Source organism: Pogona vitticeps, chromosome 3 (genome assembly GCF_051106095.1).
Source record: "Pogona vitticeps strain Pit_001003342236 chromosome 3, PviZW2.1, whole genome shotgun sequence".
In the NCBI taxonomy this organism is placed as follows: domain Eukaryota; kingdom Metazoa; phylum Chordata; class Lepidosauria; order Squamata; family Agamidae; genus Pogona; species Pogona vitticeps.
Window position 1 is genome coordinate 242,371,547 of NC_135785.1, and position 23,749 is coordinate 242,395,295.

Genomic DNA, 23,749 nt, shown 5'->3' on the forward strand with positions numbered 1-23,749 from the left:
ATACCATCTTCTATTCCTTCTGCCACACAACTATTAAAGGAATCTGTCCTTGTTAAAGGCTCTGTCCTTGTTATCCTCTTGCCATCCCAATTGTTTGGGATACAAATAAATGTTCCTACAAATAGGAGGGGAACAAAAGCAAAACTGCTATAAATTAATGTTTGCTTGTTACTTTTTAAAAAGTGTTTCAGTTGGAACACCCTAGTTATTAATAAACGTATGCATCGAGTTTGAATCTTTAATATTGTCCTTTGATGACATCTTGTCCTTGGAGCCTTAAAGAAACAGTTACTCTAATCCACTGTGATCAATAACAATGCCTTAGAGTGTTGGTACCATAGCCCTTTAAATCAAGAGGAAAAAAACAGTGTAAAAGAGAGAGAGAAAAGAAGGGGGAGCTCCAGCCTTTGCTGCATTGGACTACTTTAGCTAGGCTAAGGCTGCAGCAGTACTCCTGCATGGCTATGTGCAAAGAGCTGATTTCACAAAGGGCACATGCACTTCACTCAATCTATAGATGTACCTAAATGTGAACGACCAGGGGAAGAAATGGTGTAACCACTCTGGCCAGTATGTGGATGCAGTTTGTAGAGAAATCAGTCCTATACAGTGGTTGATCTATGCTGCTGCCGGCTATTCATCTGCAGATGTAAGTACCGGCTTGTTGGAAAACTGCTCAGTCACTGCAGCTGCATGGGTGTAATTCTATAAGATGCATCATGCTTTTTTGCTTTCCTTGTCCTTAATTAGCTTATTAGCTCAAGCAAGCAATCCACAGTATTGTCTGTAAATCTAAGAGGTTTAACACCCCCCCCATGTGATTTCTAAAGGGCAATGTGTTTGAGGGTGGATTTAAAAAAAACATAGGGATTTGTTGACCTGCTTTTGCTTTATTGTACTGGGAAAGTAGGGAGGGGGAGTGTTTCTAATTGATATGTCACCAGGCTTCTGTGTGAATATGGGGCGCAACCCACTGGGCACTCTTTCTGTGCAACATTTGTTAGTTTTTCTAGGACTGTTATGGGAGCAAAGCAGGATTGTGGTGGATTGTGCTGTTGGCCAGCAGCCCCTGAGCACCCGTTTCATGATGCAGTCTTTGTTTGAAATGACCATCAGTGACATCATCAATGTCTAAAAATATTCCCAACAAGCTAGATAAAACAATGGATCCTTCTTCCTTTGTTTTTAGTTACAAGTAAGGTTTCTTGTGCAATGATATCATTTATCCTTTTCTTATTATTTGGACAGAATTGTTGTTGTTTTTTAAGTCTGCAAAGCAGATGTCAGGTGTGATGGCTGTTGTAACAATAGGTTTTGAGTCCTTAAAAGTGTGTTTTGAAAGCTGGATATATTTTAAAGCCTCATACCCTTTATTTTGGCAGCTGCTTTCAGTTAATACTTTCTGCCTCCAGATAAGCATGAAATTGTGTATTCTTGGTAACAGGTGTCAAAAAAGATAGGCTTTCTTGTGCATGTGGAGATAATCACTCAGTAATAAATATTTTAACTGCAGCTGGCCCATCTGTATCTTATAACAAAGTCTTTGGATTTTGAAATGGAAAGCAGTACATTTAATTCCCCCGTAATACTGTATTTTAAATATAAAATTTTAATTTGGTGTCAGAGGCCCACCTTCGCCTCACTGAAAATAACAAATAATCTGAAAGACAACAGGATATGGTTACTGCTATACTGATGTACTTTGTCTGAATCAATATAATAAATACCGTAAGTCTTGGGAAACTGTAATTTCCCCAACAGGAATGGAGGCTGACTCGATTCTAATATGTGCATATACACCCCAGTCCAAAATGAACTTAGTTTAATTTCTCCTTCTCCAAAGAAGCCTGTAACATATCAGATGTCTGCTATTTCTTTTATTTGTATGTAGCTTGGATGCCTTTCTGTGATACAAACTTTTTCTTGGGGGGTGGGGAAGAGAACAGTTGCAGAGGAAGAAGCACAGTGGGCTCGGCAACAGGTTGAGTACTGAAGTGCTATTTTCTCTGGTGGGTGTGAATTTGGCCTCCAGCTAATTTTACCCTAGAACCTTGGAAAAGTTACCTTTTGCACCACAGCACCTGCCATCCCCAGCCGCCATAGCCAACAAGATCATCTTCACTATGATGTAAAAGACAGTCGTCTGTTTAGTCTTTGCTGTAGGACTCATCTTGGGATTTTAGCAGAAAATAAATACAACAAAGGTGAGTAGACCAAAGGTTTTTGCAAGATCAGGCACGAAAAAAAAAGTCAGATCTTCAGCTAGAGTTGAAGAATCAGAAAAACAAATCAGAAAACTGGGCTCCGTGTTATCTGCAGGAGGAAAAAAATAATAATTTCCTTATCAGGAGAAAGGTAACCTATAAATGAGACAAATAAAGCAGTATATCACACAGGGTGCCATAACACCCTCATTAGGCTAATCCACACACAACCTAATAGGCAAGCTTTGGAGTCCTGCAGAAGTCTTCATCTGGCTTGAGAGTGAAGAAAACTAAAAGGGTGGAGAGACTGAAAAAAAGAATTGACTGATATTAAAGTCATAGGTTTAATCAAAGTCTTAAGATGTACTGTATTGATTTATGTACTGATTTTGGAGTTGACAGACCCTCACATTAGGCTTTGTAATCACTTTGGATAGCATCCAGTTGCTCCTAGGAATCAATGCCGGAATGAATGGTTGGGCTCTCCTGCCATTTCTAAAAATATAAAATCTAGCTGTAGGGCATATCTGTCAATATCCCAACCAGCAAGGATGGTATGCATCCATCTCTTACAGCCCAGCTGCTGTAACAGCTGGGATGATGCCCATCTGTTCCAGGATTCTGTTTGGTTGGACCCCAGAAATCTCCCTGTTACCCTATCAAAGTTCTGGGAGACAGTTGCTAACAGGTGATCTAGACATTTCCCCTGTTGGTGCATAGTCTGTTATAAGAAACCAGGCAAGTGTCTTGGGTCAGTTTCCAAAAAGGTAGCTGTCTCAGCATGCTGACAAAGGCGAAAAAGGGAAGAGAGAGGGAGAAAGCAGAAAATTGTGGCTCTTGAAAGACAAGTAGGTCTGTGGCTACCTATTTAAGTGCTGCAATATTTTGCCTTTTCTGTTTCGCTTTTCTTTTTCTCCTTTATTTTTACTCACAACCAAGAGTCTTGTAGCACCTGAAAGACTACAAAATTTTATCAAACATAAATCTACACAGCCTGCAGCTAAAAAAGGGGCCTATTGCCCTTTAATTTGGTAGTCTTTAAGGAGCCACAAGATTCTTAGTTGTCTTTGCTGTACAACTTAATTGTTTTTGCTGTATCTTTTTTGAGTCTTGGAGTCTAGGAAGCAGCCAAAAAGGGACACAGCTTTTTGCTGTGCATCTTCACAAGAGTATCTCCTTAATTCATAGAATCATAGAATTGTTGTAGGGTTGGAAGGGACCTTGGAGGTCTTCTAGTCCAAACTTCTGTCCAAGGCAGGAGACCTCATACCATCCCGGACAGATGGCTGTCCAATATTTTCTTGAAAACCTCCAGCGATGGGGCACCCACAACATTGGGAGGCCAGCTGTTCCACTGCTGAATGGTTCTCATCATCAGGAAATTCCTCCTTATTTCCAAGTTGGATCTCTCTCTGATGGGTTTCCACCCATTGGTTCTTGTCCTACCCTCAGGCATAATGGAGGATAAATCAATGCCCTCTGCCCTGTGGCAAGCCTTCAGATATTAGAAGATTGTTATCATGTCTCCCCTCAGTCTTTTCTTCGTTAAGCTAAACATATCTAGTTCTTTTAGTCGTTCTTCATAAGATTTAGCCTCCAGTCCCTTTATCATCTTTGTTGCTCTTCTCTGCACCCCTTCTAGGGCCTCAGCATCTTTTTTGTATTGTGGTGACCAGAACTGGATACAACACTCATCAGTGTGGTATAGAGTGGGACTATCAGTTCCCGTGATCTTGATGCTATCCCCGTTTTGATTCAGCCTAGGACTGTGTTGGCTTTCTTGGCAGCTGCAGCACACTGCTGACTCATTCTCAGGTGGTGGTCCACCACGACACTTAAATCCTTCTCATAGCTAGGTACAGTACCACCTATCCTGTACCTGTCCATCTGGTTTCTCCTGCCTAAGTGCAGGACCTTACTTTTCCCACCACTGAACTGCATCTTCATGGATAGGGCCCAATGTTCAAGTCTGTCTAGATCCTTCTGAATGTTCAGTCTATCTTCCAAAGCACCATATTTTCTGTGTATAAAACAACACTTTTTCCTAAAATAATTAGAGGAACAATTGAGGCTTGTTTTATATACGGTAATAAGGAAGGGGGGGAGGGATCAAAGCGCTTTAATCCCTGCTTTCCCCCTCCACTTCTTTGCAAAAAGTGGAGGGGGAAAAGCAGCTTTTTGCAAAGAAAGTGGAGGGGAAAGCACTTTCCTTGCAAGAAAGTGGAAGGGGAAAGCAGCAACCACTTTCCCCCTCCACTTTCTTGTAAGGAAAGTGCTTTCCTCCTCCACTTTCTTGCAAGGAATGTGCTTTCCCCCTCCACTATCTTTGCAAAAAGCTGCATTCCCCCTTGCAAAAAGTGGAGGGGGGAAGTGCAAGGAATAGAAGATGAAATATTTCTAGGCTACATATATAGAATTGTACATATTCTTGCAAAGAAAGTGCTTTATATATATTGTACATATTTCTTTGCAAGAATATGTACAATTCTATATATGTAGCCTAGAAATGCAGTATTTCATCTTCTCTTTCTTGCATTTTTTGTCACACATTGTCTGTATTGGTGATCTGGCTGCTGAAAGAACTTCTGGATTGAACCAATCTAAATATAACTAGAAACCATGAGATATACATTAAAAAATCAAGGTAGTTCATATGACCATTATGGCTGAAATCCTGTTGAATAGCTGTGTGGGAACAACTTGACATTATGTCCACAGTAGCTACAACAGCACCAAGGTGGAAGTGCTATCCAAGATGTGTTTCTGTTGTTGCACTGAAAAATTGGTCATGATAGGAACCACACAACTGAATGCACAATTGAATTGGGCCCTCTGCATTGCCTGATCACAATGTAAGGCAAATTTATGTCTGTGCAATTTTACATTATACAGTGATGAACTGGATTCTGGCTGGTTTTTACCTCTAGTGGTTAAGGGCTCAGTTGGGGAAGAGAAACAAAGAACTAATACACTGTGGAATGGGATGAGAATTTGCCACAAACTGACCAGTTTTGGTGGTTGTTGTGGGTTTTCCGGGCTCTTTGGCCATGTTCTTAAGGTTTTTCTTCCTAATGTTTCACCAGTCTCTGTGGCCGGCATCTTCAGAGGACAGGAGTCAGAACTCTGTGCTCTGGTGCAGTTTGTTGGATAATTGAGTATTTATAGCTGAGGGATCGGCTTTTGTCCTTTTCAGGAGATTGGGTGATTATGGTGATCAGCGTGTTTTTTTATTGTGGGTGTATTGTTGTGATAAGGGGGAGAGATGTTCTGACACTGTGATTGATGAGTGTCGTTAGCTGGTCTTTTGTGTGCAGTGATCACTGGTCCTTGTGGCTGGGTAGAGTTCGTTGACCTTTTGCAGGTTGTATTTTTCAGTGCTGGGAGCCAGGCTTTGTTGAGTTTTAGACTTTCTTCTTTTTTGTTGAAGCTCTGCTGGTGTTTGTAGATTTCAGTGGCTTCCCTGTGCAGTCTAACATAATGATTGCTGGTGTTGTCCAGTACTTCTGTCTTTTGAAATAGAATTTCATGTCCAACTTGTTTCAGGGCATGTTTAGCTACTACTGATTTTTCTGGTTGTTTAAATCTGCAGTGTCTCTCATGTTCTTTGATTCTGGTGTGGATCCTGCATTTTGTGGTCCCAATATATACCTGTCCACAACTGCAAGGTATCTGATATACTCCTGCAATGGTGAAGGGGTCCCTTTTGTCCTTTGCTGACCGTAACATTCGTTGTACTTTTGTGGTGGGCCTGAATACTGTTTGTAGTTTGTGTTTTTTCAAAAGTTTCCCCATGCAGTCCGTGACCCCTTTGATGTATAGCAGAAATACTTTATTTGTGGGTGGCTGTTTTTTTCTCTTCAGTTTGGTGTTTTCTCAGTTTGATGGCTCTTGTGATTTCATTCTTGGAATAGCCGTTTGCCTGTAGGACCCAATTCAGATGGTTGAGTTCGGTGCTGAGACATTGAGATTCACAGTTCAGCTTTGCACAGTCTACCAGTGTTTTGCTGCTTTTTTTGTTGTTGGTGGTGTTTGGAGTTTTTGTGTAGGTACTGGTCTGTATAGGTTTTTTTTTCTGTAGACCTTGTGTCCCAATAGGAGGTCAGTTTTGTGTGTGACCATGACATCTAAGAATGGGAGTTGGCCCTCTATTTCTTTTTCCATGGTGAATTGTATATTTTGGTGGATGATCAGTTATGGCATATGTAGAATTTGGTACTGCATAGGGCACAGCTTTAGTCACCTTCTTGCTGTGGCCTTAATTTATGTACTGTATTGGAAATGGAGTTGACAGGAATTTTTCCCCACAAGCTCACCATGAAAGGTCCCACCCCCCAAGAAACAAAGTTATGCTTTTGATTGATCAAAATGGCTTTAAACTCCTATCATGCTGTTTGGATCATCATGTTGTGAGACTCCAAGATGACCCAATCCCCTGCCATCCCCACCTTCACTCCACAGGGTGTAAATAGAAGACCTACCTGTTCACCTTGTTAGGATCAAGCACTATGATTTTGTGCCCCTTTCACTCATGAAAGCATTCTGGTTCATGTAGAAACTAGCCATCTCATACTATTAGTTGGAATGATTAGAACAATTAATTTACAATGTTTATTTTTAATACAGATACTTATAAAAACCATGGATGGCAAATACCATATTAATTGTGTCCATAATTGGAGGAGGCAATTATTCCCTTGTGTGAGAGAAGGGAAAAGGGGTGTGTGGATTTGTTCTCATAGAAACTGTACAGGAATGACATAAGAGTCGTCCAAGAGGAATTTGGAGGCATGAGGAGAATGTGGCTTGCAGCTGTCTCCACAGTTGTTTAAAAATTAGCTAAATAGCCCTATATTTTTATCATCTATGAATAGGGTGCTGAATGTGAAGACCATTTAATTTCAGTGCTATATTCAAACCTATGAGTGGCCAGAGGTGCTTCAGTCAATGTGTTATGTGAGGAAACTAGGCAAGTGGCAAATCTCTGAACATTTGGTGCGTTTCTTTCTCAAGAAAAACATATTTTCTATGTTTGCCTTAGAAAACTTACTTTTTTGGACTACAACTCAACTAGTCATGCTGAGTTGATTTTGGGAGTTACGGTTCAAAAAGTAACTTTTCCAACATATTATACCAAAGAAGTCTGGATTGATGTCAACATATTTTAACCACCAAATACATGATTGAGCATCATACTCCTTTTGAGATATTCTATTCAGGTTACTGACCTTGTATATGAGGTGCATGACTGTGTCTGTCAGAGATATTAGGGTGGAGGGAGAATGTACTAGAAAGTAGCATATTTTGTTAGACATCTGAAGTAATGAGTTTACAGAACCTGAGAAACACATAATTATAAATCAATTATTTAGTCACTAACTGGTGAAAAAAAAGGAGCTTTACGTACTAATTTGCTAAACAGTCTTTCTCTGCTGGTGATGTGTCTTCAGATATTTCCAACCAGTTTATTTTTAGTGCTTCACTAATAATTGTGCCTGACTGGCCTCAAGAGGGAAGAATGAAGTTCCTTACTTTTCACTGAGAAAGGCGATCTTTAGCCAGTATGCAAAAACAAATTCTAATTAGCAAACACACACAAAAAAAGAAAGTTGTAACCTCATACAAAAAAACTGGGCAGGTGAGAACAGGTGACAGGATGACGAGTCTCCCCACTCAGCTGCTGAGTGGTCAGCAGCCCAGGGAGGTGGGAAAGTGCTGGCAAGGTTACTTCTGCCATTGGTGCAATGTTGCTGATGACGGACTTGCGTGCCGCGCGGAGCCTGGTGAGTGGAAAGGGGTGGTTCTGAGGGGAGGGAACGGGCCTTAGGTGCCACACTTCCTATTTGTATCCTCAGGGATACAAATACAAAGCTCCTGTCTCAGATAGGAACTTTTAATTAACACTGAAAATGAACTTCTCTGAATGGGACTTTGTAAGCAAGCATTATAGGAGATGCTATGGCAAAGGGTGTAACCAGTGGTGGGATTCAAATAAATTAACAACAGGTTCTATGCCCAAATGGCAAATAAATAAATAAATAAATAAATAAATAAATAAATAAATAAATAAATAAATAAATAAATAAATAAATAAATAAATAAATAAATAAATAAATAAATAAATAAATGCCCAGGACAGTGGGATCCGATGAGAGTTTCTTCTACAGTGGTCTCCCTACTGCCTATCATCACAACTACTTCTCACATGATTAAGATATCTGGATAAGTGTATCTGTTTGGGCATGCCGCTGCTGTTAACCTCACCATGGGCATGTGCCAAACACACACACACAAACACACACCTCACAGTAGGTGCTTATGACCAGGTTTGACAGAGAACTGACACATCTCTCCTTCCCTTTACCTCCTATTTCACCCTATAGCTCACCAGTAAAAATTGTTTCCATCCCCTTTCCTGCTCCTGAAATGACTGATAGCCCTGCTTGTTGTTACCTGGAGGCTGCCTTTGCACACCTGTTGAGGAGTTCTTCTCCCCCCCGCTTCCTTCTGGCTTGGAAGGTATGGTCTCTTTTCAATCTGTTGCCACTCCACCTCAATCCCACCACCTCAATCGGTCCAGAACACTGCCAAAGAGCCCGAAAAACCCACAACAGCCAATATCAACAAATGCTTGATTAGTATGCTCTCATGTATGTCTTTTCTGGAGAATGCTGCCTTCTCATGATGGTCCCTCCCCCTCGGAGTCCCTCCGGCCCCCACCCACCCCCCATGTTGACCTGTGGTCAAGATGCGTCTGAATGTCTGGAGAGAAGAGTTTCAATTCCCCTTATCTATTGATATGTTTATGTGTTTTCCTTTCTTAGCCCTGGATATATGGCCTTCAAGAATAGTAAGTTTTACTAGTGTTAAAATACTGATAGCTGTCTTCCTCCTTCTAACACAGTGGGCCATCTCTGTGTGCCATTTGTCTCCTGAAATTGTCAGTTTTGGGGCAGGAGGAAGAGTTCTTTGTTACTCTAAATGAGGCTTGGAGGTTTCATCTCTTTGTGGTGTGAGTGACTTTTCTATTGCATACCTTGCTTGGATCAGTGAGACTGTCACTGGTTCATGCATTGGATATTCTCTGGGATTTTAAAAAAAAACTGTTTCTAGGCAGAGCAACAGTCATATGTGGTACCTTTAACTTGAAAAAAATCATAGTAAAACGAGGACGGTTGTTTGTTTGATTGAAGCGGTCTCACCCCAAAACTTTTTCCCTCTGTGTCCTGCCCTCATGCCTTGTCAATCACACACACCCTCTGCCTCGAGGCCATGGGCTTTCCTCCAGTGACATCAAGGACTCATCCTCCCCCCTTTTCCCCCAGTGACACCTCTGCTCTTTCCAGGGCTTTATCTCTCTCACCCATATCCCACCTCAGACGGCTCAGTGTGGAGTGAGAAGGGAGGCAGTTAATTGTGCCCCCTCGTCGCTGGTCACCTGGCCCCTCCTCCTTCATTCATCTCAGGCTAACAAACGGTTTAAGAACCAATAGTACATTTAGGAAGCGGTTCTATAGAATAGGTGAGAACCTGCTGAATCCCACCTCTGGGTGTAACAGAGTAATACAGTACTACATAAAGGGCTTTGTTTTGTGGAACCTGTGTTTTAAGATCGGCTATAGCTGATGATGTAAAAGTCATGCTAAAAGGCTGTATAGCAGTGGTTCCCAAGCTTGGGTTTTCCCCAGATGTTCTTAGAGTACAACTTCCAGATTTCCTGACCAGCACGGCTAGTGGTGAAGGCTTATTTTAGTCCAGGACCATCTGGAGATCCAAGCTTGAGAACCACTGTTCTAGAGCACTGGTTCTTAACCTTGGGTTACTCAGGAGTTTTGGACTGCAACTCCCAGAAGCCTTCACCACCAGCTGTCCTGACTGGGGTTTCTGGGAGTTGCAGTTCAAAAGCATCCGAGTAACAAAGGTTAAGAACCACTGCCCTAGAGTTCAAAAGATACCAGAAAGATGGTATCTCTTCTTTGCACCTCTTCTTAACTTCATTATAGCCATGTCAGTCACTGTTGATTAATCCAAATTTGGCGGAGTTAACTCTCCATACAAAAGTAATGATGTTTACACTTTGAACATCATTGCTCTCATGATTTATGTACATATGTTCATATATGAACACAGAGGGAAGCTACCCAGTGATTTCCTGCACAGCTAATAATGTGCAGTCGTGAGCTTATGGTATGTATATGAGGTGTAGAATGTTTTAATTAGGATGTGATCAGATGGTGATATAAAGACTGCATTGGATTGCACTGGAAAGGGTTGCTCTTTAAAGCAACCCTATGTCCAGGTACAAGCTGGTGCCAATTGCTCCAGGCTGCTTCAAGAAAAAAAAAAGCTGTGCAGCTGGACCAAAAAGGTCTGGACTTTAGGTGGAGCAGGGATCAGGCTGGTTTGTGATCTTGTGTACATCATCTGGTTGCCAGCAAATGGAGTGAACCAAACTGTGCTGTAAGCACTCCAAAAAGCAGGCTAAATAATCATTGGACACACCTTATTTATTTACTTTTTAATTTTTTATCTCATATTTCTGCTAACAAATAATGCTCAGGGCAGCTAATGTACAAAAATGTACAATAAGTTATAAACAAGTTAAAATAGGCCATCTACAATATATACGTTATCATACTAATCAAAGATATTAAATTATTTAACATCATCAGAATAATCAGTTGACATCCGAACAAAAGGCCAGTTTCATGAAAAGTTTATTTGCACTCATTGTAAAAGCATTAGGGTAGGGGAATGTGTTTGTGATGCAGTGGTTTGACTGCACTGCTGCAGCCAAAACTCTGCCCATGACCCGGGTTCAATTCCAGTAGTCGGTTAAAGGTTCACTCAGCCTTCGATCCTTCCGTGATTGTTAACTGAATATGCAGCTCACAGGGTGGTGGTGTCGGCAATGTGTAGTCTGGATAATTAAATTGTAAATCGGGCAGAGAGTACTTTAAGCGCTATGGGGCGGTATATAATCAGTACACTTTGCTTTTGCATTCCACAATCTTGGAGCAACGCAACAAAAAGTCGTCTCTTTTATGCCTATCAAGTGCTTTTTTGTAGATGTTGGTGTTCTCTTGTTCTGCCAGTCTTGTCTCCAACTATAGTTTGAGTGGTAAGTTTGAACTTACCCATGCATCTTAGTGCAACTGATGGCACTGAGTTTACTTAAAAGGTGGAGAGGGAAGCTGAGAACATGGGAAGGAGCAGCTTGCTCAGGCATCTTTAAGAATGAGGACAGGGAAGCCCCAGTGGGCTGTAAAATACATTGGTCTACATTGAGTGTTGCGCTCCCAGCCATTTGCTTGTTCTCAGGGACTTGCTCTTCTTCCCCTGCAGTCTTCCATGCTGCCAGAAATCTTGCTCTGGAGTGCTTCTCAGCTGGATCATATTTTGATCCAAGGGTGAATTGGAGAAGTGGATGGAAGCAGGGATTACCCCTTTCCAGTTCTGCCAACGGCAGCAATTTCATTTAACAAAGCAATCCCATAAGATCCTGGGTTTTCTCTGCCAAGCTTGACAGTTTTATAATCTGGCGTCAGTGCAGTGAGCAATGCCAGGTATTATCTAGGCTACCAATATTATGCACTAGGTTTTCCCCAACCTGATGCACACCAGCTGCATTGGACTGCAGCTCCTATCATCCCCAGACAACATGGCCATTGAACTGAGATTTAAGGGTGCATCTCGGCTCATTGTATGCACATTTTAACAAAACGATGTGAGAGTGCTACAGTAGCAGACATCTCACTATCAGCTGGTGTTCATGGTAGTAATAAAATTTGTAAGGAATATGTAAGGCCAGAAACAGATGTTATAAATCTATAATTAGAAGACAGAGTCTTTAACTAATCTGAGTATCACAGTAAGTTTTTCCTCACATCCTGGGGTCTGCAAATTAGTTTGCTTTGCTTGGTAGCTTGTCTTGAGGACTTAAGCATAGAAGATTTCACAGTCTCAAAAATACTTCCTTGATCACTTGGCTGTAACATTAATGTGCGTTCACCTCCACATGTTATTTTAGCCTTCAATACTAGAAAGTACAGTGGTGCCTCGCTTAGCGATGTTAATTGGTTAAAAAAACATCGCTATGAGAAAACATCGCTAAGCGAAACACCATTTCCCATAGGAATGCATTGAAAACCAGATAATCCGTTCCAATGGGAACGGATGACCGTCCTTAAGCGAAAATTACCATAGGAAACATCGCTAAGCGAAACGCGGTTCCCCCATTGGAATGCATTGAATAGGTTTCAATGCATTTCAATGGTTCTGACAGGTCCGTTATCGCTATTTTTAAAGTGTCTTAAAATGTTCAAAATTGTTTAAAATGCTTGGAATCGTTAGTGTACCCTGTAAAACCTTTGCAAACTTAATTTGGCTTTGTTCTGAATCTTCGTTAATTTTTGGTGAATTCCCCCCCCCATTGGAATGCATTGAACTGTAGGTTTGACGTAAAACGGACATCGCTAAGCGAAACAGGGGGACCTAAACTGTCATCACTAAGTGAAGCAAGGTCCCGAACATTGCTATGCAAAATTTCCCCATTGGAAACATCGCTAAACGGAGCACAAGATCGCTCCAAAAACCTCATCGCTAAGCAAATACATTGTTAAACGAGGCAATCGCTAAGCGAGGCACCACTGTATTTGTTATGCTATTATGGGCTATCAAGTCACTTCCAAGTTACGGTGTCCCATAAATGACCTCCAAAAAGTCCTATGAATCTAATAAGAATGATGTATGTTGAGAATAGGAATGCACCAGTGTAGTTTCTGGTTTTTGCAGCACAAAGTTCATGCAGCACAAAGCTTTCACGTTAGAGACACCTAAAGTAATAAAGGTACATGTTGGCCAGTTTCGTGTTCATGTTGTGCTGGCATAAATGTGCCAGGCATTATGCCTAGCAAAATGGAGTTGCACTATGGAACTGCAAAATGAGTCCCGTGTCTCTGGTATAACCGGTTGTGCAGTGCAACAGCAGAAGTGTTTCGGGGGTATCACTTCTGCCTCAGCTCTAGTGCAAGTACCATACGCTCAGCCTCAAGTTGTGCATGCATAGTTGCACAATAGGATTGGGGACAACAGAAATCAAATATGGAATGTAAGAATAGCAGAAACAGCATATCTAACTGAAACCATAAAAAGACAAGGCTGAAGCAAGAGACAGAAGGCAATCCTTCAAGTATAGCCATACCCTTGGCCTCATGGTGAGGACTGTGGGAGCTTATGTGGGGCCTGTGTCCCTTCTCACTCATGTTAAACTCTTGGGAAAGAACTAGACAGCACAGGTAACACATCATTAAAAGCAGAGTGTCCTTAAGAGGGAGAACGTAGCTTATCCTACCACAACTTTGGCCTATTCCATACCTTGCAAATTATTTTGCTTTTGTTTTGTGGTTGATCATTAGAAGGTAAAGGCAATCTTCCTTTGCAAATTTGATTGCTCAGGTGTGGAGACTGGAAGAAACTGTATGCCCAGAGAGGAGGAAAAAAACATGATAACTGCGGGAAGTATGCAGTCTCTCAATGTGTGATCTGACCCTTGGATGCCAATGAACAATTTGATAGGCCTTCCATTTCTAATGGCATGGTGATGATAGTATCTTAGAGGAAGTATTTGGCGGGGAAATCTCAAAATGATTCTCGGTTGTTTAACTAAAGACTTTTAAAAAATCACTCAGACTCAGTTGCTGTCATTAATAACCTCTGTTCCACATACAGCCCATTCTATCTTGGAATTCTGCTTATTAAGACAAAGAGAATGGTCCTTGAGGAGTGATGGTCTCCTTAAACAAATGTTTCTGAATTGGGCAGCAAAGCAATAATCTTAATCTTCCTTCTTTGTCAGTATTCCTAGAGATAAATGTTCAGAATGTGTAAGTGACATATGGCATCTGGAATTCATACATCAAAAGGAGACAGCCACTGAGCTAAAGTGTGTGGCTAAATATGTACACTCTGTTGTCACATGTTTCAGGAATGCCATACCTCTTACGCTGGCAGATGGCACACAGCTGAGAATCTCTTTGCCATTACATATTTGAAGATATCTGTGGCTTATTAAGACTGAATATTTGAGTTGCAGTTTTCATTTATGTTGCATTTTCCTGAATCCTACTTAACTACTGTATTTATTTGTAGGATTGGTCTAATACTGATGAAATGTAATGTTGCAAGCATACCTCCCCATCTGCTCTGAGACTGTTTCTTCACACCAGTGTGCACAGATCTTGAAGATGTTTTTTGGGGCTACAGCTTCTAGAATACCTAAAAGCATGGGATATTCTGAGAGATGCACATGCAGATTTTTGGAAAAATATGCACAAACATACTTTTATTATATTTAATTGATAAGGAAAATGTATGTTAGGTAAAATGCATAAATAAATGCATACATTTGCGAAAATGTGTTAAACTCTATACATAGTCTCTCAACCCAGTACAAAATTGGGACAGGAAGATAATGCAGGCAACAATTGGAGACACGCAACAAAATCACAATGGATTATGTGGTGCAGATGTCCATGTCTGATAATTTTATACAGCCTTGGAGGTTGTGAACTTCCATTTACAGCATTCTTTGTTATTATGAATGAAGGCTTTATTGGGAATCATTTGCAGAAAACAATCCAACTTAGGAATGTAATACCATCTTTACATCAAAGCAAATCATGCAGAACAGATGATGTATGCTTTCCAGCAGATTTGAGGAAAATCTGATTCTGTGGCCAAACTTCAGCAGTCTTATTTGGTCCTTTCATTTTCCTCATAACTCTTTCTTGATTCTTTATGATTAAATAAAGAGAGAAGTGAACAAATAAATGTCCTCCTTCCAATTAAAAGAAACCCTTCATTTTTGTTTTATCATTACTGGGTCAGCTCTCTTTGATGCGTGCAGTAATAGGGACTGGAGTTTCGGGGGAGGGGGGACCAAAACTTGTGGAAAGAGGGTTGGCTGTTAACCAGATCATTATGAGAGAGAAACATCAAGGGGTAATTCACCAACCCATGAATGAATGGTATACAAATCATCGCTGACTGCATTCTGAGCATGATATTACTTTAGTCTGACACAGGAGTTCTGCCACAAGTTTTAATGAGCAGTGTAGTTTCATCCAAAGCTTCGGAATGTAAATGAATTCTTAGAATAATAATGATCAAGACAGTTTTAACATTTTAAAAAGAGCACAGAATCCTCCCATCTGAAGACCAATCTGGTAAAGTAATCTCAATATTTCTGAAAGCAGTGTGGTATATGGACCCACTGTACACACTGTATCAACCATCTGGGCACAATATGTAAACCTTTTGGGTATAACTTGAATGGCTATGTAACAGGACCCTTGAAAACTTCTAATACTTTTTGGTATGCTCTGGAGGTGAAAACACACATGTTAGACTGTTGCCAATCAAATAAATTTGCCATATATTGCTCCTGTTTTAGCACATTTTCATCCTAACCCACCTCCAACAAACCCAAGATGGCATAACATTGTCTCTCTTGCTGCACTCCAACGTGAGGTAAATAAACTGAGAGATAATGGTCTAACAGGAACATGAGGTGCTTTTCACATGCAAGGGACAGAGTGTTGATTTGATTGTGAATTGTCATACACAGTGACTCCTTGACAGTCGTGCAATGGGTTGACCGGAAGGCTGTGTTTCATTAATACACTCATATTCCCAACGTGAATATAATAAGTTTCTAACAATAACATTTTATTTTCTAGATGTCACGGTTAAGTTTAGGTTGTAGTTAACAAAAGAATACATGGAATGTCCCTTTTAAGGAGAAATGCAAGATAAATGATCCCAGCTGAATCTTTCTTTGGGGTTGCTGTTCACTCTGTTGCCTCCCTTTGTATGAAGCAATCCCCTACCTTCATTCCCTGTTGGAAGCAAACCATGGTGCTCTTTCCTGAGAATGAGCCAGCAATGGTTAACATTTGTTCCAAAAACTGGAATCGTCAGTCAGGAAACTATGGCTTGATTCGTACCACACATGAAGAAAGAGGGGAAAGGAAAGAGAAAGAAGGGGACATACATGCCTGATGGTTCTGCCAGGCTTTACATCCATTTATAATTTGACCTTAACATCTGAATCAACTCGCAAGAAACTGGCTACTTTAACTGTATTTATCTCTCTAAAAGCAGAGCTTGAAATATGATTTTCAAAAAGTAACTTTAAAATGTTATTCAAAGAATAACATACAGTATGATTAACATGGTACTTCTTAATCTTCCAGTTTTTAAAAAATGGTAATACAGTGGTGCCTCGCAAGACGAGCACTCCATTTTACGATGAAATCGCATAACGATGAAGTTTTTGCGATCGCAAAAGCGATAGCAAAACGATGTTTCCTATGGGGGAATTTTGCTTTGCGATGATCGGTTCCCTGCTTCAGGAACCGATTCTCGCAAAACGACGATTTTCGTATAGCTGATCGGCGGTTTCAAAATGGCCACCGGGTTAAAAAAAATGGCCACCCGCTGTTTTCTGGGACGGATTCCTCGCTGCACGGGTGTTAGCAATGCCTAGAATACTGTCATTAAATATATTTAAAGCATTTGATTCAATGGAATGGGATACATTAAAGCTTTTAATTAAATATTTAGGGTTTGAACCTAATTTTAGGCAGATCATTCACCAATTATAGTCACAGAATACAGCTAGAGTAATAGTTAACGATGGAATAACTGAGATGATATACCTAGGCTGTGATACAAGACAAGGTAGCCCCTTATCTCCAGTATTATTTACTGTACATTGATAATAGAATTATTGGCATAGATAATTAGAGATGATAAACAGATTATAGAGATAGAACATAAAGAAAATGAAGGTGAAGATGGCATTGGTGTATTATGAATGTTGTATCTTATTGTGGTGTTTTATTGTGGTTTTAGGTTTATGTTGTTTAGGTTGGATGTTTGTTTAATGAATAACAATTTTAAAATACGGTGTTAGCAATACCTAAATTAGTTTGCAAAAGGAACATTGTTATGCCCACAAATGCTAAACACAGTTTGGTTTGCATTGTTTGCGCCATCTCTTACCTCATCCGTTATTTAGATTGTTGCTGGATTTGAAGTCATCCTTATGTTTATCTGGAACCAGATTTTGCCATGCCACAAAAGATTTATGCAGGGGCTCTACATATGTGCGCGCATGGGGACAATTAAGACTCTTAATTAAAGTAATAAATAACAACATTATCTTATCAAGCATTGGTTATCTATCTAAAGGCTAACATCATCAGAATGAATTAATGCTTAGCAAATGTTTATAATGTGCACAGAATTTATATCTTAATGCAAACTTGTTGAACGAATTTCATTTTTCCTGTTTGAGGCTACAGTCTGCATTACGCATACTACTTGAAGAGAGTTTCAGTTGGATCTTCCTCCAAATCAGTTTCTAGTAGAAGTCTACAATTCCGTTTTTCTAGCAAGTAAAAACAGGCTTTTTGAAAGGATGTGGTGGCGCTGTCGGTTAAAACACAGAAGCCTCTGTGCTCCAAGGTCAGAAGACCAGCAGTCGTAAGATCGAATCCACATGACGGAATGAGCTCCCATCGCTTGTCCCAGGTCCTGCCAACCTAGCAGTTCGAAAGCATGTAAAAATGCGAGTAGATAAATAGGTACCACCTTGGTGTGAAGATAACGGTGTTCTGTGTCTAGTCAAGCTGGCCACGTGACCACGGACAATGGTCTTCGGACAAACACCGGCTTTATGGCTTGGAGACGGGGATGAGCACTGCACCCTAGATTCGGACACAACTGGACTAAATGCCAATTGTAACTTTTACCTTTACCTAAAATCATGCTTTTTGTAGAATTGCTCAAAAATCTGTCTTCTGGATAGCAAAACTTCAGAAAATGTCTAATAGCATATCAACTGGGAGTCTGGGACAGAAAAAACATAAACGGTTGGTTTTAAAATCAGTACAGATACTTTCTAAAGAAAGTCAATACTTACTCTTGCAATTACTGTATAAAGGGAAAGGGAAAGTACTTAACTCTTTTTCTTGCTCATCTTGTACTTGCAAGCACAACAACATAGAGAAGAATGTATAATTAGCAACATGACTCATAATAGCCTTGGAACTGCTGTATGTCTTCAGAGGAAATGACTTTCCCATACCCTTCAGTGCAGTTTCTCCCTGTATCCATGTCAATCTCCTGCCTCACTCATTTTCTCTTTTACCCTATAGGAGCACAGATGCAAGACGTGAGACAGATGTGAAACATTAAGACGTGGCCATTAGCCGATTCTGGAAAGAAAGCAGGGCAGGCTCCATTCTGTATCCCAGGAAATAAGAAAATTCTACATTCCCACTTGCTCTTATTACCAAGGGACAACTGTCAGTAGCATATCAAAGACGATGGTGTGATTTTCTTTGAAACTAGTGGTACCAGCCCCTATTACGATCTGATCACAGCACAGCTAAATTTAATGTGTATCTGAATCCAGGAAAGCCAAGCCCTCCAAGGAACTCCTGAATGAGAAAGGGAACCAGATAAAGAGCCGCCAGTGAGAAATATAATGGTTGCCTGGAAATAAGGGATGAAGAAGCTGGTGAGCTGTTCTACACTGTTCTCCAGACAGGCTTTCTTTTCCCTGAGATGAGAGATTGATGTACAATTGCTAAAGTTAAAAACCAACAAACTAGTGGCATCTATGTCTGCTTCATGCTCCTAGCAGGAAGAAATCATGGCTACAGAAAGGATGACACTCGAGGATGGCTTCAGGTAAATAAGTTAACCTCTGTAAAGCATCTGGATAAAAGCAGACTTGGGAAGTTTCATTTTGCTAATATTCCCCCGGCTTTCTATGGGAAAGATGTGAAAAACCCAGAGCATTGGTTTTGCGTTATGTCAACTACAGTAAGTTATGCTTTGTATCATGCATAGGCAGCTTCACGTCTCACCCCTACATTTTTTGGGGGGGGGCACTTCCTACTATGTCACAATGCTTTTACTGGAACAGTTCCTTCCTCTCTGGATATTTAATTAAATCTACAGTTATAATCAAAGCTCACAAAGTGGCTTGAGCCTGTCCTGTACACCAGGCCAGATCTAGGTTTTTTGATTGTTTGGGAACTAACTTGATTTTGATTGGTTGGGTACAAACTCCTGTTCTCAAGGCACATCTACAACCTAGACTATTTGGATGTTCTGGTAATTCTGTCTCTGCCAAGAATCCCAGAAACTGTGACCAGAATCCAACTGAATATTTATTCCTTTGTGTGTATGCAAAGCATATGCAGGAGCAGGAGATAGTTGCTAAGTAATAAGTCCCCAGATGGATTCCTAGTTGCACACCAGTTGAGTGCCTTGTTATAAAACTAGGAATTTGCTGCTCCGAGTTATACCACTTGCCTTACTCGGCATCAGTATTCAGTTGGATTCTGTAAGCAAGATGAAAGATTATCAGTGTCCTATGTAAATTACAGTTCCCAAGTTTCTTTAGAGGAAATCATGACAATTAAAAGGTATAAAATGGGCCTAATGGGGCTAAATCCAATTGTTAGTCTTAAGAATTCAAATAATGAACAAGATTTGAAGGGACTAGTGAATCACTTCTGATACCTAAAAAAATCTTGGAAAGGGTCACTATAACTCAGAATTAACCTGACGGCAAAAATTTATTAAATTGGCCCTCTTTTTTAAAAACTATCACTGATTCTGATTATTATTGCCAGCTCTACTCTAGTTGGCAATAATACTTGGATTTAGCCAAAGTTCTTACTGTATTTTTCGCACCATAAGACGCACTTTCCCCCCACAAAACAGGGGAGTGGAAAGTCTGTGCGTCTTATGGAGCGAAGAAAACAGATTATATTTTCCTGTTTTCTTCTCCTAAAAATTGGTGCGTCTTATGGAAAGGTGTGTCTTATGGAGCGAAAAATGCGGTATATTGTTATGTTCTCTGCCCAAGTCATCACAATCCTTAGGAAAATGAATGCAAACTCAGCAAAGATCTGTTTGGATATCAACCAAAATGCATGTTGGGTATCAATCAAAATGTGTGACTGCATCATATTTTACAAGATCTACAGCATTTATAGATAGCCTTTTATTACAAACTATAATAAGGAATGCTACAAGATAAAATCAATACACAACAAAAGCAACAGTAAACTATACAATGAATCCTTAGCTAAGTACTTGCCTTCCAGCATAATGTTATGTTTTTGACATGGTATATTGATGCAGTAATTGGTGTGTATATCATTCTGAGCTCATCCCATGAGTGAGAGAAACTCACACTGTTCCAGACAATTCCCCCTCCAACAGCTCTCTGGGGCTAGATGTTGGTGACAGAAGTGTAGGGAGAAATTTGCTACGCCTTCTCTTGATAAATGGTGTTTTATACCCTGTCTAATCTGGATCTATTCTAAATACATCAAATATCATTTTCTGTAAATATTAAACAGATGTCTTTTCCCCACTGAAATCAACAGAACCTGAAACTGCTGAAGATATGTTTGCTTTTTTTTTTGTTATACCGATCACCTTTTAAAAAAAGTTTATTTCTGTTTTTATTTGTTATGTTTGTTTTTCATGATTTTATTATCTTGATTTAGCATGATTATTACTGGATCAATCTCTATGGAAAATGGCTTTCTCTGGGTTGGTGAGACCTGCTAAAATTTCTAACCCAACAACGTTTACAGTGGGGTCTCTACTTAAGAACGTCCCTACTTAAGAACAATCCAATTTAAGAACAGCTTCATTTGCTAAATTTTGCTTCTACTTGAGAATAGAAATCCAAGATAAGAACAGGAAAAAAAAACTTTCCTGCTCTTTTTTTAACCTTAGGTCATCTTAGGTGAAAAAAAAATTCTCCCCCTAGTGGTAGAGTACGTATTAACCAGCTTTGCATTAGTTCCTATGGGAACTAATGCTTCAATGTACGAACGCACCTCTACTTAACAAAAAAACAGCCAGAACGGATTAATTGGTTTTCAGTCCATTCCTATGGGAAATTTTGCTTCAACTTAAGAACGTTTCAACTTAAGAACACCATTCCAAAATGGATTAAGTTCTTAAGTAGAGGTTCCACTGTAGTTTCTATGGACGGAAAAGAGCAGATACGGATTAAATGGTTTTCAATGCATTCCTATGGGAAATGCAGATTCAACATAAGAACTTTTCAACTTGAGAGCCACCTTCCAATACGGATTAAGTTCTTAAGTAGAGACCCCACTGTACTGGGCCACAGTTGCCTTCTCTTTGGTTCCTTTCCTGCATTTTGCAATGATGTGCTGACTTTTGTTGTCTGTGTTTTTGTTCGGTTTCTTGCTTGCTAACATTACAAAAAACAAACCTATGTGGGGAAAACCTGGATGAGGCCCCAGGGCCTGAGAGTTTAAGTGGTTAGAGGGGAATGGTATATGCTATGGCTGTGTGCTACAGGTTTGCCATGTTGTTTTGTCTCTGGAGGACTTCCCTGCTTCTTTCCTTGAAGTAAGAAAAGCTCCTGGAGGTGTGCAGTCACAAATGGCATGTCCAAAATGGTTTATTTCACAGATATGCACACAGAAAACACCAAACACACCTATTTACAGGGTATTTGGAAATTATAGTCCTGGAAAAAGTCTACCCAGCTGCTCTAAATGCCACACTTGTGTAAAACTTCATGAGTGGTGGGATTTAGATATGTTGTAACTACGCTTGGAAGCTCTTGCTGTATGGCCTGCAGATTGCTAGCTCTACCTTTCTTGTCCTACTAGCGCAAAATCTGGCACATCCTTAACAGGAAGTGAGATCTTCCACTATGCTAGTGGTGCATGAGCAAACTACTTGCTTTCACAGGCAGATAGTGCCAGTGAATATCCTGCTAGAAATCTAGCTATTAACTGTCCCCTTCCTTCATAAAGTGTATACTTTTCCCCTGTTATCTTTATCTTTTCTATCACACTCTCTGTCAGTACAGTGGGACTGTGGTACCGGCAGGGGAGAATTCCAAATCTCTCCCATGGATGCTGGAAATTGCAGATAAATGAAGACTCTATATAGCATAGTCTCTGGTTCCCTCTAGTGTCTGAGTCTGGTAACACACCTTAAACATGTGTATGAGGGTTTTTATTTAATATTTTTAGGCACAGATAAGTGAAACTGCAAGTACTGATCCTGCAGATACCATGGTCCTACTGTAATTAGATGACAGGGTATTTCTGTATTGTATTGTATTGCTCCGTATAGTTCCATATATATCAAGTATGCTGTATGGAAGTAATAACTAAACAGCTGAAAACTTCTATGGGGAAATGTAGGATGTAAAACAAGTTTAGTGCTTCAAATCAAGTAGTCTATTCACATAGTTATTTCCAAAACCTTTGTACATGCAATACTAACTTTTTAGAGTGGTGTCCAGTCAGTGCTCCTCTACCAATGGAAATCATCAATGAGCAGAACTGCAAAGGTGTTTTCTTTTGATGATTCCCCTTTTACCCTGGGGCCATTGAGGAAGCATTGGTCCAATTGTGCATGCACATGTTTTGCCAGCTCAACAGCACTGGCACCGAGCTGTGAAAAACAGTCAGTATTTGCAAATATCTAGCCCTAACTGCGCTACTGTACCAACCACCAGCACACACTTTTTTGCACTGGCTGAAGTGATTACAAGGCTTGAACTGGTGTGAATCCATTCATTTTTTTAAAAAGTACAAGCCCTAGCAATAGAGGAAAAACTGCAAATTTGTGTGAGGAAACTCCTGTTGATTAGCGCTTTTTCTGCATCATGTGGTAAACAGGAAAAAAAATATGAATCAGCCTGTCCCAAACTAGTAGCATTTTTTTGTGAGTTTAGTTGCACCCTTAGTATTGATGATGCTAAGCATGTTGGTTCTTCCACATCATTGCTTCTTCCACTGTCTCTAAGCTGTTAACCAGTATAATTGGTAAATTTTGGACACCACTGCAATGAGCAATTGTCTGAGCTGGCTATTTTTTCATTGTACCATGATACTTTTCTTTTTTATTCTCTAAAATATCAGAATCATGACAAAATGTGTCATCTAGACAAATATATACAAAGTGACTATGCAGGTTGACTGATCATCTAGAAAGAGAGCAATGAGGAAAAACAACAAATAATTCCAGGCCAAGCTACACTTTTATGATGTCATTGATTTGATTTTAAAAGCTATTGATCTCAACCCCATTTGTAGTCTATCGTGAGATGTTTGACCGGATTCCACTGCAGTGAAATGAGCACAGCTCTTCTCTTCTCTGATAAGGGTCTCACATTCCTTGTGTCAAAGGCTTCAATGCATCATTCAATGCGTCCCTTCAGGATTTGTAAAGATAGTCCAGTTTGAGGAGAGAGCTGAACATCCATGTGTTTCCTTTTACTCAAAATCAAATTGTTTGCACACTGCTGAAAGAATGACAGATTTAGCTTTTAAATAATATGCATAATGAATTACTCCATTGCTGTTGCCTGGCAGACAAATGTCTGCATTGCAAATTTTATTCAACCATGTCATGCACGTTAGCAAAAAGTGACAAATTTAAATGCTAGGAATGAA

The 23,749-nt window shown here is 40.1% G+C and overlaps 1 protein-coding gene across 4 annotated transcripts in view; it reads left to right on the forward strand.

Annotated features, from left to right (window-relative positions):
- The first annotated feature begins 295 nt into the window (after positions 1-295).
- The window catches only part of SACS (sacsin molecular chaperone), a 70,926-nt gene continuing 47,472 nt past the window's right edge, over positions 296-23,749 (forward strand). For 2 of the 4 annotated variants that reach the window (XM_078390027.1, XM_020811075.3), the window contains exons 1-2: positions 296-649; positions 18,425-18,962. In XM_078390027.1, the coding sequence (XP_078246153.1) occupies positions 18,925-18,962 (38 nt within the window). In that variant the 5' untranslated portion in view covers positions 296-649; positions 18,425-18,924. The remainder of the gene's footprint in view (positions 650-18,424; positions 18,963-23,749) is intronic. The other 2 variants (XM_078390030.1, XM_078390032.1) reach the window with 1 other exon arrangement.